This window comes from Lytechinus variegatus, chromosome 9, assembly GCF_018143015.1.
Source record: "Lytechinus variegatus isolate NC3 chromosome 9, Lvar_3.0, whole genome shotgun sequence".
NCBI classification, from domain to species: Eukaryota; Metazoa; Echinodermata; class Echinoidea; order Temnopleuroida; family Toxopneustidae; genus Lytechinus; species Lytechinus variegatus.
Window position 1 is genome coordinate 19,872,413 of NC_054748.1, and position 14,521 is coordinate 19,886,933.

Below are 14,521 nucleotides of genomic sequence, written 5' to 3' on the forward strand. Positions count from 1 at the left end.
TTGGTTGAAAATCAAGTTGCGCATGATTTTTAGAGTTGCGATTGATTGCAACTCTTTCTGCAACGGGCCCCAGAACTGCCAACCCGAACAAGAACATTTCAGTATTTCTAAAGCTGAAAATCAGTATTTTGGTGAAGAAATCAGTATCTTCAAAGAAATAGCAAAGGGCAATACATAAAACTGAAGCATTAGAAATCAGTATTTTGCATGAAACCATCAGTATTCTTCTAATTTTTCAGTACTAAATACTGAAAATCAGTACTACTTGGCAGCTCTGCTGGTAGTAACATTGCTTTGAAGATTTATTTTACCAAACAGGGAGGTGTTTCACAAAGATTTAAGTATGACTTAAGTCGCACTTAAATGCCGACGCGTACATGATATGCAACGCGCGATCTTATTGATAGATACGCATTGGTGCGCGTCCTCATGACACTATCTGACCAATGCGGTCATGCCTTTCATACCGTACGCAATTCGGCATTTAAGTGCGACTCTAAGTCATACTTAAATCTTTGTGAAACACCCCCCAGGTGATCATTTTTTTAAGATCAGGGGGGTGTTTCACAAAGATTTAAGTATGACTTAGAGTCGCACTTAAATACCGGGTTGCGTACGGTATGAAAGGCTTACTGCATTGGTCAGATCGTCTCAAGAGGACGCGCACCAATGCGTATCTATCAATAAGATCGCGCGTTGCATATCTTGTACGCGTCGGCATTTAAGTGCGACTTAAGTCATACTTAAATCTTTGTGAAACACCCCCCTGGAATGTGAGTGTCAACAAATGAAATAGCTAAAATTGCAAAGGGTCCTATTCTTTGGGGTACAGGCATTGTACACAAAGAGCTGTACGTAGGTTGAAATAAAAACCAGCTGCAATCAGCTCTCACACTCCCACAAGTCAGCTCAATGTCCATTACATCTACAGTGCTGCCAACCTGAACAAGAACATTTCGGTATTTCAAAAGCTGAAAATCAGTATTTTAGGTGAGGAAATATGTTTTTTAAAAAAATACCATAAAATATCAACAAAAACTTTAGAAATCTGTAATTTCCAAAAAAAAATCAGTATTCTTGTCATTTAAATCCTGAAAATCAGTACTAGTTGGCAGATCTGCATCTATCTTAACCCCATTCATTGATTTCATCATTACCTTTTACAACAGAAGACACCTTACCTGGTAATGAAATATGATTCGCCAGAGGAGCTCCAGAGTCTTCTCTCGATGTCCATCTACAATTACTCTCTCATTCAGGCCACCGCCTACAAGAAATTGACATGTCATCAATCATTTGGAAGATGTTAGTACATCAAAATGCAATATCATTTCAATCATAATTCATATATCAATTACAAGTCAGATGCAATTGCTTTTATACTCGGATAAGGATGATCATGACCAGATAACCAATGAGGGTATGCAGATGAGAATGGTTTTCAGCTAAGGGATCTACATAACTAACTTATAAAGAAATGATGGATACAATTTTTCAAGATTTGAGTTTAATTCTAATCTTTTTCAACACTGGCAGGACTATCAAATTACAAAGGGGAAGGAACTTTCAAAAACACTATTCAAAAATTGTTTTTTCCTCTTGTTTCTATCTTGCATTAAAGTTTCAACATCAATGCATCCGGCAACCAAATATGGTGAGCAAAGGCATGAAAACAGGGGTGGTATTCTGTAACTCTGTCATAACTTTTGTCATAAATTTTGTCATTTCTCTCCGAGATGTGACACCGCTATGATTGTCACAAATCGGTATTCTGAACATTGTCTTTTCCCTGTCATATCTCTCAAAGTTCCCACCCATCTTTTCGGAAGCAATCCAATCAAAATCATTGTTAGTTCCCAGTGGGAGCCCTTCTAGCCAATAGGAATGCCCTGTGACAGGTAGGGGGTATTCCCAATTCTGTTGGTGGCATCGCGCAACTACGCGAATATTGATGCGCTTAATTACAAAGAGAGACAGGGAGCTGTGAAGGATTTTAGAGGAGAAGTAGAAAAATAAGGAAAACAGAGAAAAAAAAGAGAAATTAATATGTAGGGCCTAACTAATTGTAGCATGAAAAAATAATTTTAAAAATTGTCGTGGATGATGAGTGAAACTAATACCACAATCTAATCTAAATGATATCGTTATATGCTTGACATTCAGTCGGCAGGGTATCGGGATATTTGGTACTAAAAGATATGACAAAATTTATGACTGCTACCCCCTGTCATAACTTTTGTCATATCTTTTGCTTGTATAAAAGGATTACGCGCATTAAAGCCGCGTATTTTTGGTGCGCGCCAAAGAGATAAGACAAAATTTATGACAATTTTTGTGACAAAAGTTATGACATCCACCAGAATACCGATTTTGTCATATCTCTGAGATAAGATAAAATATGGAGATAAGACAATGTTCAGAATACCGCCCCAGGTATTAAAACCCCACATTGTCCATCTTATTTGATTTCTTCTACATCAGGGTGTAAGGATCCAAATATGGTTGGCAGCGTGGTAAAAAAAAAATCTTCAAACCCCAAATTTAAATCTTAAAGGAGAATGAAACCATTGGAACAAGATAGCTTGTGTGAAAACAGAAAAATCAAAGAAACAGATCAACATAAGTTAGAGAAAAATCAGACAAATAATGAGAAAGTAATGAGCATTTGAATATTGCGATCACTAATGCTATGGAGATAGCAAATTGGCAATGCGACAAAGATGTGTGATGTCACTTCTTGAACAACTCTCCCCATTACTTTAGTATATTTTTCACTTGAATTGCCTCCTTTATCACATCTATCCATAGATCATAATGTTCTTTCTACATGAGGGCATGTATTACATATTTTTTAAGAATACATCATGGATAAAGGGTTTGTATCATCATTAGAAAAAGCAAAGAGACATTTTGAGGGTATTTTATAGTCCACCAAAGGGAAAGTTGTTCATTAGTGACATCACACATCCTTTTCGCATTGCCAATGGGAGGATCTCCATAGCATTAGTGATTGCAATATTCAAATGCTCATAACTTTCTCATTATTTGTCCGATTTTTCTCAAACTTTCTTTATTCTTATTCTTTGATTTTTCTGTTTCTACACAAGCCTATTTGTTCCAAAGGTTTCATTCCCCTTTAATTGCATCAAATTATCTTCAAAACCCTAAATTTTTCCATCTTATTTCCTACCTTCAACATCAATGCCCCTATCCTTGAGCATCTTGAACGCGACCTCTACGTTGTGAACTTTCTGAAGCCGGCTGATGGCTGGTACACGAAGCTCCTTCGACAGGGTCCAGTTCTGGGTTAGCAGCTCTACCACACGTCTAGAGGAAAGGGGAATGGAATAAAGTTTTGTGATTGAATGAGAAGAATTCATTACCAGAGCTGCCAACTTTAATAGTGAAAAAATCCTTTTATTTATTTTTTTCATTATCCTATTTTCAAGCCTAAAATCCTACTTTTCATTCAAATTTTGAAAAACATACCAATAACCAAATCATTATCATTCTTCAAGTTTCAAAAATCCTATTTAGTGTCGCTTTCAAATCCTACTAAACAGGGTAAAAAGTTGTGGCCCAGTGGATTAGTCTTCCGACTTTGAAACAGAGGGTCGTGGGTTTGAATCCCAGCCATGGCGTAATTTCCTTCGGCAAGAAATTTATCCACATTGTGCTGCACTCGGCCCAGGTGAGGTGAATGGGTACCCGGTAGGAAGAAATTCCTTAAAAAGCTGTGTGCGCTATGAACGCCTAGCTTAGCCGGGTAATATAGGAGCGCCTTGAGCACCTAACAAGGTGGATATGTGCGCAATATAAATACTCTATATTATTATTATAATAATAATAGTCAGTTCTTGTAAAGCGCATAACACATTTTAAATAACGTCTCTATGCACTTCCAAAGGACTTAGATATTATTACCCCGGCTGTAGCTCAAGCAGCCTTTCCAACACTCGGCATTTTAAGGAATAAATTCCTATTTAGTGTCGCTTTCCCCTTAAATATCCTACTAAACAGGGTAAAAAGTTGTGGCCCAGTGGATTAGTCTCATCCGACTTTGAAACAGAGGGTCGTGGGTTTGAATCCCAGCCATGGTGTAATTTCCTTCGGCAAGAAATTTATCCACATTGTGCTGCACTCGGCCCAGGTGAGGTGAATGGGTACCCGGTAGGAAGAAATTCCTTGAATGCTTGAGCACCTAGGTAGCTCAGCTAAAGCCGGGGTAATAATATCCAAGTCCTTTGGAAGTGCATAGAGACATTATTCATAATGTATTATGCGCTATACAAGAACTGACTAATTATTATTAAAATTCTACTACTTGACAGATCTGCATTACTTTTCAACATAATTCTTACAAAGAGTTGCAATAGAAAACTCAAACTCTGACTGATCTTAAATTGTATAGTAGAATATAGGAAATATAGACCAATCAGTGTTTGATTTTGAATCTGTCGCAAGTCTTTGTAAAACTAAAACCTGAGGGCCTGAGCAGAAGAGTTGCATAATTTATAACACACAAGTCCCTATTACATGCATTTCATTCATTGAAAATCAAGTTACATTTGACTTCTGGAAGTTGGTGCTATTGCAACTCTTTAAGAAATGGGCTCCATAATATATCATAAGATTCAATCATAAGAATAAAATCAATTGGCTCAGAACTAAATGCCTGAAGAAATCAATGTTTGTTTCATTGAATGCCCCCCCCCCCCTTCCTCAGAAAAGAAAAGTAAAATAGATGAGATCATGCAAAAAATTTTACTCAAGTCTAACCCCACTCCAAAGACCAACGGAAAGCTTGTTGACAGCAAAGTAATGTGTCATCTGGCCGTTGAATAAGACCGACTAAAGAAGTAAAATAGATAAAATAATGCAAGACTTAAAACTTACGCAAGTCTGACGCCACACCGGAGATCAACGGAGAGCTTGTTGACTGCAAAGTCAAACTCATCTAGTGGCCGTTGAACGTGTGTGACCGAATATCCGAGGAAGCTGAGATGACGTGTGATGTCGCCCTCTCCCTTCAGGTAACGACGAGAGAACTCGAGGAGAAGGTCTCGACTTGACTGCAAAGGGGAAACAAAACAAGAGTTTTGTATCTAATTATCACAAGATACAGATCTGAAGAAAGGGGTTCTACTTATTCTAATTTCGGTGAAACATGGGAGCATTTCAATCACTACGATCAAATGCACATCTATTTGGGGTACCCAAAATCAATCATATGTCCTCAAATCAATCACAAATTTTCAATCAATTGCTGATTTGACTGATCTTGGAGAGTATGGAAGAGCCGTGGTGTAGTGGTTCTGACTCTCGCCTTGTAAACAGAGGGACGTGTGTTCAAATCCCACCGCGGTCTAGCGTCCTTTGGCAAGGCGTTAATCCACACTTTGCCACTCTCGACCCAGGTGCTAAATGGGTACCCGGTAGGATGCGAATGATATTGTATGTTCGATTTTGCCAGCGCCATAATGTGGCTGCGATGAATGCAATGAATGCTCCCCAGGAGAGTGGAATTTGTGCACTTTTCGTGCGGGATTGAAATGAATCCAATGACCGGGGTAATAATATGCTGTAACGCATTTTGGTGCCATTCTGGGAAAAGCGCTTTATAAAACTTCGCTATTATTATGATTATAAAGCATCGATGATTCCCAGTTTCACCCTAAGAAGGAAACATAACTTATATAGTGTTGTGGTTACATACCACACCATGTATTCTTTAATGGGTATACATTGGGTGATTTCAAGTTCAGTGTTGACCTATTGGTGTTGGGTCAATTTTTACACGTGTAGAACACCAAACATGAGATGAAGGTGGTCCTGAAAAGTCACTCACTAGTTGTTGAGATGTCAAGAATGTGATCTGGATCAGTTTTACAAACTCAGAATAGGTTCTGGAGCTAGGGGAAGCAATCCAAATTCCAACACCAGACTTGAAATCACCAATTGTGTATTGTAAAACCACTATACTTTTTCTTCATTGCCATGGAAAATTTCAGAGGTTACAACTCTTAAAGGATTACAGTACTCTCATTTGCTCATGACCAATTACTGTAAAAGTGGAAATTTTCGCATATTTCGCGGCAAGATCGGCGAGCGCGAATTTATGACCATCTATTTTAATGCAAGTTTTGGACCGCGGCTCAATAGCGAGTATCGTTTTGGCAAAGAAAGTGCATAGTTTGACCTAAAGAGGGCGGCATTTACGCAAGCAAGCTTGAGCTCCAAATTCGTATGCACCGCGAGAATTTGTTCCAAAGCAATGTGATCATTTTTTTAACAGTCGTTGATCGTATTTAAATTGTGATTTTGATTGAAATATAAATTGCTTTTGCTGCTTGATTAGTGAGTGTTTAGATCCGTTTAGTTTTTGAGAAGACGATGGGTCGATCGCCCATGTTTGTTGATTGATCCCATGCACTTTGAATAGCCGTAATCTCCCCGATCCTTACCAGGTGCTCGGCCGTCTGTACCAGGCCAGCAGCTAGCATCGCCTCCGTTTTGCCTTCACCGATGTCCACCCCACAAATAAAAGTTGTGCTAAATGTCACAAAAGCCCATGTTTAGATCAAAACAATGCTGAATTATGCCGCCCGAGAGCTAGAATTATGTTCAGAAAATACAATTTCTTTGCTGAAATTTTTATTAAAACCATTAACAGATCGGCAAGAAGGCCCCAAAAGGAAGTGACTCTGTCATTATGGAGTGTGTAGCGCGAATTTAAAAACCCGCGAATATGTTTTGAAGCCGCCAAGCGCGAAAAATCAATCCCGCGAAAATAACAGCGTTTACAGTAGATCCTACCATAAAACAATTCAAACAAATTACAAAGATAATTTTAATTCTAATTTAGTCGATTGAATAGGTACACAACTCAAAACTGTAATACGACTTTCAAGAATTGTTTGCAGCGGTACAACAACATTTTCTTCTTTATTTCTGAAAAATCAAATGACGGATAAGTTGAATTTAATACAGACCTGCCAACCTCTGGGAATGAAAAAGTGTATTCTGTGATAAAAAAAAGTGTATTTTCCCCAAAAAAAGTGTGCACTCGCTCATCGCGGCGCTCAAGCTGCATGCAAGCTAAAATGCGCACTGCTCTTGCAGATGAAAAAAAAATGTAAACATGTGTATATCTCACCCTGGTTTTAACAAAATGATTGAAAAAAAAACATATTTGTGTAAGTTTTAAGAAATAGAGACAAATAGAGATGATTTTTCTCAATAAATTATGATTTTGTAAAAACATACTAAATACCAGTATGCCAAAAACGTACTGGTTGGCAGTTCTGTTAATATCGCTCTACTGTTACATAAACTTAACATCTTTTCCATACCTTGACCTGAGCATCTTTGCAGAATAGACAGGGGTCGTGATCTATGAGCCTGGTTAGCTTGGCACGGTCTAGGAAGAACACTAACATCAAGAACTTCTTCAGTGTAAACTGGGCCAGGGCAGCCTGGTAACCTAGGGTGGTGAGAGAAGGAGTGAGGTTTCATGAATGCTTACTCCAGGGGTGCGAGTGATCACACAAGAGCTGATAAAGGCTGATAAGTGTTGATGATGTTGATGGGTTCTTGTAAAAAAGCGCCAGTATCTGCCTCAGCTGGGCGCTCATGGCGCTTGCTCGAAAATAGGAAATATCTCACAAATTTCAATGTCTTCAAACAGTGCCTAGGATCATCATCCAGTTCAAGTACTCTCCTGGTAATGCTACAAGTTATTCTGAAACAGACTCAGAGTGAAAGAGCTCTCATACTTTGTGTGAGGAAAGCTGGAATAAGCTGAAATGAAGTTGAAAGTCAAAAGCAAAAATAGCTGAACTCTCAAACCCCTGTTACAAGTATTTGTTTGAATTGGTATCAAAACATGGAGGAATCGTACTCTAGTGGTTAAGACTCTCATCTTTCAATCAGAGATGTGGTTTTGAATCCAACCGAACATTTTTCCTTCAGCAAGAAATCCTCATTGTGCTGTACTCAACCCAGGTGAAGTGAATGGGTGCCAGGCAGGATGAATTCCTTGAATGTACTAATTAATAATAATAGCCAATTTTTATAAAGCGCTTTTCCCAGAATGGCCCAAAGCGCGTTACAGCATATCATTACCCCGGTCATTGGATTCATTTCAATCAAGCACGTAAAGTGCACAATTTCCACTCCCTGGGGAGTATTCCTTGCATTCATCGCAGCCACATTATGGCGCTGGCAAAATCAAACATACAATATCTTTCGCATCCTACCGGGTACCCATTTAGCACCTGGGTCGAGAGTGGCAAAGTGTGGATTAACGCCTTGCCAAAGGATGCTAGACCGCGGTGGGATTCGAACACACAACCCTCTGTTTACAAGGCGAGAGTCAGAACCACTCCACCACGGCTCTTCCACTTTACTTCCAGTTTACTAATTCCTGTCAACCCCTCCCTTCTATTTTTGCCCCTGCATGGCATTTCCATTTAGGGAAATCAAATGAATTAAAAATATGAATACTCCAGAAGTCAAAAGAAAAAATTCACTTCAAGGCTATTATATACCTGGTCCAAAGAGGTTCGGAACTGTTGGATGGGCGTGAACGGCGGCGATGTCCGGGTTGCCAAGGAGACGGGTGACAACAAAGCGTGACATCCCGTAGACATCACTGTTGTCCTGTATGGGCAGAAGCTCTCCATAGATGGTCTGGGATAAACACACAAAAATAAAGAAGTTTACTAAAATGTTTGGTGGAATTATGCATGTTCATAAATTCCTTGAGCAAAGTAGCTATGTTTTATCATTTCAAATCAAGTACATGTAAAAATCACAAATTTTACAAATAATATTGGCAGTCATTTAAAGGTCAAGTCCACCTCAGAAAAATGTTGATTTAAATCAATAGAGAAAAATCAGACAAGCACAATGCTGAAAATTTCATCAAAATCGGATGTAAAATAAGAAAGTTATGACATTTCAAAGTTTCGCTTATTTTCAACAAAATAGTTATATGAACGAGCCAGTTACATCCAAATGAGAGAGTCGATGACGTCACTCACTCACTATTTCTTTTTTTTTTATTGTTTGAATTATACAATATGTCAATTTTTACGAATTTGATGATTAGGATCTCATTGCCTGAAGCACAAAATGTAAAAATAATGGAATTCCACGTGTTCAGGGAGGAATGAAACATCATTTCACATGACAATGACGAGAAAATAAAAATATTTCATATTTTATATAATAAAATACAAAAGAAATAGTGAGTGATGTCATCAACTCTCTCATTTAGATGTAACTGGCTCGTTCATATCACTTTTTTGCTGAAAATAAGCGAAACTTTAAAATGCCATAACTTTCTTATTTTACATCCAATTTTGATGAAATTTTCAGTGTTATGCTTGTTGAATTTTTCTCTTTTTATTCAAATCAAGTTTTTGTTGGGGTGGACTTGTCCTTTAAAAAAACAACAACAAAAAGTGACAAGATCACAAGAACCACTATTCTTCAGAAGACATAATAAAGAATGAAGACCAACATGATTGCAAATTCAATCATCAATCATCTAGTTAGTTGGTTCATTTGGTTGTATTTCATACGTAAAACTATTAATTTTGGCAACAGGAAATTAACAGGTGACTCTACCAAAGTTGAATTTTTGGGGAAAACAGATATCTGTTCATCTTGGGCAAAATTCGAATTAAGATGAATACCATAAAATACCCTTTGCATATTCTTGATGAAATGATGCCTTGAGTTATAAAGCGATTCAACTTACAGATACATTTTACCGTAATGAATAAAGGTTGTTGGTACAACGAATTGCTGGTTCATGGTAACTTCTAAACATGCATGATCATTTCATCATGTGAGGAATAATTCAACGTGTATAACCCTTATATATTTTTAATAATAATATTCTGCATTTATATAGAGCTTAATACATCGGACCGACGTCTCTAAGTGCTTTACAGACATATTATTACCCCGGTCATCGGATCCTTGCATGCCCGCATACAATGTATGCACCTTCTCCACTCCCTGGGGAGCATTCCAACAAGAGTTCCAAGACTCAATTGCTAGGCATACTACATATAGGCTTTCACATCCTACCGGGTACCCATTTAACACCTGGGTGGAGAGTGGCAAAGTGTGGATTAACACCTTGCCAAAGGACGCTAGGCCATGGTGGGATTTTTTACGCAAACAGATTACAAATGACTTACCTCCAATCCAATTCGCAACCAAAGAGGATTATAACACAGGATGAGATTCAGAAGCTCCTGCTTAATACCTGAACAAGGAAGGAATGAAGAAATTACAATCCAAAACGAGAATCCTAGGAAGCATTCTTTTTATTAAATGTTATCAGTGCCCCATCTTACAGAGAGTTACAATTCATCCAACAATCGTAACTCTATGGAAATCCATCAGTGTCAATTTTTTTCCTACAGGAAATTTGCAAAGTGTCCTTTGTAAATAAAGGCAAACACACCAAATTGTCAAGATAGCGATAAATTTATTAATATGCTCCATATCTAGAAAATATTTTTAAAAAACGCGTTTTAGATGTTGTCATTGCTGGCTTTCCATAGTTGAGGTTGATTGGATCAATTGTGACTCTTTATAAAATGGCTCCCCTGGGGCTAATCTTAAAGTTACGATTGATCTGATCAATAGAATAGAAATCCAGCAAAGTCAACATATAAAATGCATGTTTGTTAAAAAACTTTTTTAGATATCTGTTTCTGTTTGTTTCTGTTTATGGTAACTCCCGCAGGAACTCGGCAGGACAGCATTTTTGCTGGTAAACGCCAAGCTGGTATATAACCAATTACCTAGGAAACATTTAACGTCTAGGTTAACCAGTCATAGTGGCTGACCTTATAGACGACAGAATGAATATGATATGAATGAATATCGTAAATTAATTGATTTCTTGACAATAAGGTCTTTTCTCCTTTGTTTACAAAGGACATTTTGCGAATTTCCTGTAGACAAAATTATGACACCTATGGATTTCAAAAGAGTTACGATTGATTGGATCAATCGTGACTCTTTGTAAGATGGCTCCCCTGGGGCTAATCTTAAAAAGAGTTACGATTGATCTGATCAATTACTATGAAGTCCAGAAAAGTCAACATATAAAATGCATGTTTGTTAAAAAACTTTTTTAGATATGAATGAATATCATAAATCAATTGATTTCTTGACAATACGGTCTTTTCTCCTTTGTTTACAATGGACATTTTGCAGATTTCCTGTAGACAAAATTAGGACACTGATGGATTTCCAAAGAGTTACGATTGATTGGATCAATCGTGACTCTTTGTAAGATGGGACCTTGATGGTTAACTGAGCACTGTCAGATAAAGTAGGACTTTGTCAGAAAAAAAACATTTGATTGATTGATTGAATCCATTTATTTCATTTCGATAAAAAGACATTTACAAAGTATAACATACACGATTATCACATAATATGCCAATATACAAATACATGAAAATATGAAATGAAATAAGAGAACTTAAAGAAAGGCCTTTAAGTCTTTGTGGGTAAAAGTTCCCTCAAATAGCTGTACTACATTATACATTGCGTTACAGGCATATAAGAATCTTCAATTTGTTATGCCCCACCCCTTTAACAAACATCAGAATAGTCTTACATTAATAAGTCCTTTCATGAAAAGCTCCCCTTGTTGGTGAATATGTTCACAATGACACATGATAAAAAAAAATGTTCTGACGTCACAGAACTTAACAATATCGGCGCTATCTCTCCGACATCAGATCGGGCGCGGAAGTCATTCTTTAGCTTATCCTTGACAATTATCTACCCGTGGTGATCCTTTATTTTATACCCTAACATACCCTGGAAAATGTCACAGAATGAAAGGGTGGTGCATATTCTCTTACCAAGATCGGCATGAAGCATCTTATCCTCGCGGATGACAATACGCCCCTTCTCCACCTCCGCTTCAACCTTCATCATGACCCTAATGACCGGTTCACTCTGGAAGACGATGCACGCCCCCCGACGAAGACGGTTCAGGCGACGTCTGGCGGTGTAGGCCCGGAGGGAGATGTCCTCCCGGGAAGGGGCGGGGCCAACCTTGCTGGCGCCTTCAAGGCAGAGGAGGTGGGCATCGACTGTAAAAGGTAGAAGAGTAAGGAGCAAAATAAAATTGAAAATACTAGCAAACGTTTGTAAATTATGCTTAATGTAATTTTCCAATAATCTGTGGAATTTTGTTATTTGTTGTTGCTGGGTAAGCACCATGACCGTATCTGAACTGAGCGTGTGCTCTACAAATCCACATTATTATCATTAGTGTTCTTACACAAATTTGGGTACGGGGTTGAATGGTTGTGATAAGGGGCAAAAAGAATGAGTAAGAAAAATTTCTACAATATCTCTAGAACTCCTAGCCGTCCTAACATGTCAGGGAAAATGCTGAAGTTTTCAACATAATGATTTGGGGTGGAATTGTCGAGTTACATGGGAAATGCTCTTCTTCTTGAAAACTTACTTTTGACATTCTTGTTAGGATCCTTTGGAGTATCAATGTCTGGCGTGAGGACATAGTTCAACCAACAGGTGAAGGCCCTGTCCTGCTTCTCCATCCATCGCTCATCGTAGAAGATGTTCTTTGCTGCGAACGGGAGTGGGTGACGCGGCAAGGCTGAGGAAAAGATAGGAGGTTATGGTTATCACTGAAGTCTGAACGATATTAGTTCTGGGTTACATGTAGGTGACTCAAAAATGTAAAAGGAATCTTAGGATTTTATGAACACAAGAATAATTTTGAAATAAACTGAACACAATTCAGGACCAAATAATGCATTTCAACCAGGCATAAGTAACATTTCAAATTAAAAACATTAGTTGGGCATCATTCTGAACCCAATCATAACCCACAGTGTCCTACACCCTACACATTCGTTTTCAGAGTAGTCAATACAGATTCAAGTGCTACTTGTGAGAGAAAATGTTGTGAATTGTAATTACCTGATCTTGTTGGCTTGATCAATTGCAGCTTGGCCATCGGTACTCCTTTGACAGCCCTTGGTGCCTTTGGCTTGGCCTTTGGTTTGGACGAAGCAGGCGCCTTGGCTGGCACGGCCTTGCCAGTGGCCGCTGCCTTTCTCAAGGCAACTGTCCGATTGAACTGTCTTGAAGATGAAAGACTTGTCCCACTTTTGTCAATGCTTACATTCTTTGACCTCAGGGTCTCTTTGGCAGGCTTCTTGTGCTCTGGTGACGGACGACTCTTCTTTGGCTCGGCCATATCTGAGATAGGATCACTGAGTCTCTTGCGATTGAGACGGCCAGTGACAGTGCTCTTGTGGATGGTGAAGTCTTCTTTTGCTTCGACAGACGGCGCTGGCTTTGATGATGGAGCAGATGTGGTGGCTCTTGAGGAAGGTCTGCTGATGGGTCTTTTTGGAGCTGCGGGCCTCGCTCCGGGACTTCGCTTGCTGCTTCCCAGAGAAACCCTCCATGAAGCTCCTTCCTGCTTGGACCTTGGTTTCTGGACTATGGCATCACCTTTAGGTGGCGTGGAAGCTTTGGATCCACCACCGAGCGAAATGCGCCAAGACTGCCCCTTTTGCGTGGAGTTGGGTACAGGTGATGGAACCAGATTTTCATCCTTTTCCTCAAGAATTACACAAGGCTCTTTTTCTGCTGATGGCTCATGAATTTCATCAGATTTAACATATTCCTCTGGATCATCTGCTGTACCAGAAGGTTCCATGGACTGCAAAGGCTCGCACTCAGTATCTAACGCTACATCAAAGGATTCAGTACATTCCTCCGGTTGCGTGTCTTTGCAGACAAATTCTTCTCCATTTTGTTTTGATGGTTCACTCATTTGTATCCCATCCTCTTTATCAATGTCTCGAACATCATCAGGAAGCTCTGTTTTATCCTTTTGTACTTTTTCAACATCATCAAAGACCTCATTGGTTTGTTTCACCTCTTCTAGAGAGTCATCCTCCATACTACTCTGAGGCTGATCATAATCGGTCAAGAAAAAAGGAGCAGAAGCAGGGTTGACACTGTCATCGATCCTTGTAGATGACAGCCGTGCACCTACAGTGTCCGCAAGCGGCTCAAAGACTGATGACGCAGGAGTGGCCATGATCTTGCTGATCTCTGCTTCATCGGGCATCAGAAAGGCCAGGTGATGCGGTTGCAGACCATTCTCATCATCATCCAATCGTGATGCAGGGGAGGAGCTTTTAGTCACCGTCAACGTCTGCTCTTTGGACAACCTCCGCAGAGGTCCTGCTTCCTTCTCAAGGGCAGCCTTGCGCAGGTCCTGGTTGCCCGTTGACTTCAGAAGTGGAGACATGCCATCACAAAGTACCAGCGTCTCCTTCCGCGGTTCCGTCTGCATCTTCCCATCAGCAAATGGTGATTCTCCTGTAATCTCCATCATGGCCTTTGCCGTGAGCTGAGGACTGAAGGTGCATACCTTGTCTCCGACCATGACTCTTTCCGTCTCACCCTGGGGCAGCGTCTTCCGGGG

At 39.3% G+C, this 14,521-nt stretch overlaps 1 protein-coding gene across 1 annotated transcript in view; it reads right to left on the minus strand.

Annotated features, from left to right (window-relative positions):
* The window catches only part of LOC121421267 (abnormal spindle-like microcephaly-associated protein homolog), a 40,106-nt gene that overhangs the window by 18,787 nt on the left and 6,798 nt on the right, over positions 1–14,521 (minus strand). The window contains 9 exon segments of the mRNA XM_041615929.1: positions 1,182–1,267; positions 3,191–3,327; positions 4,897–5,072; positions 7,353–7,483; positions 8,550–8,691; positions 10,215–10,282; positions 11,904–12,137; positions 12,518–12,670; positions 12,997–14,521. Coding sequence (XP_041471863.1) covers positions 1,182–1,267; positions 3,191–3,327; positions 4,897–5,072; positions 7,353–7,483; positions 8,550–8,691; positions 10,215–10,282; positions 11,904–12,137; positions 12,518–12,670; positions 12,997–14,521 — 2,652 coding nt within the window.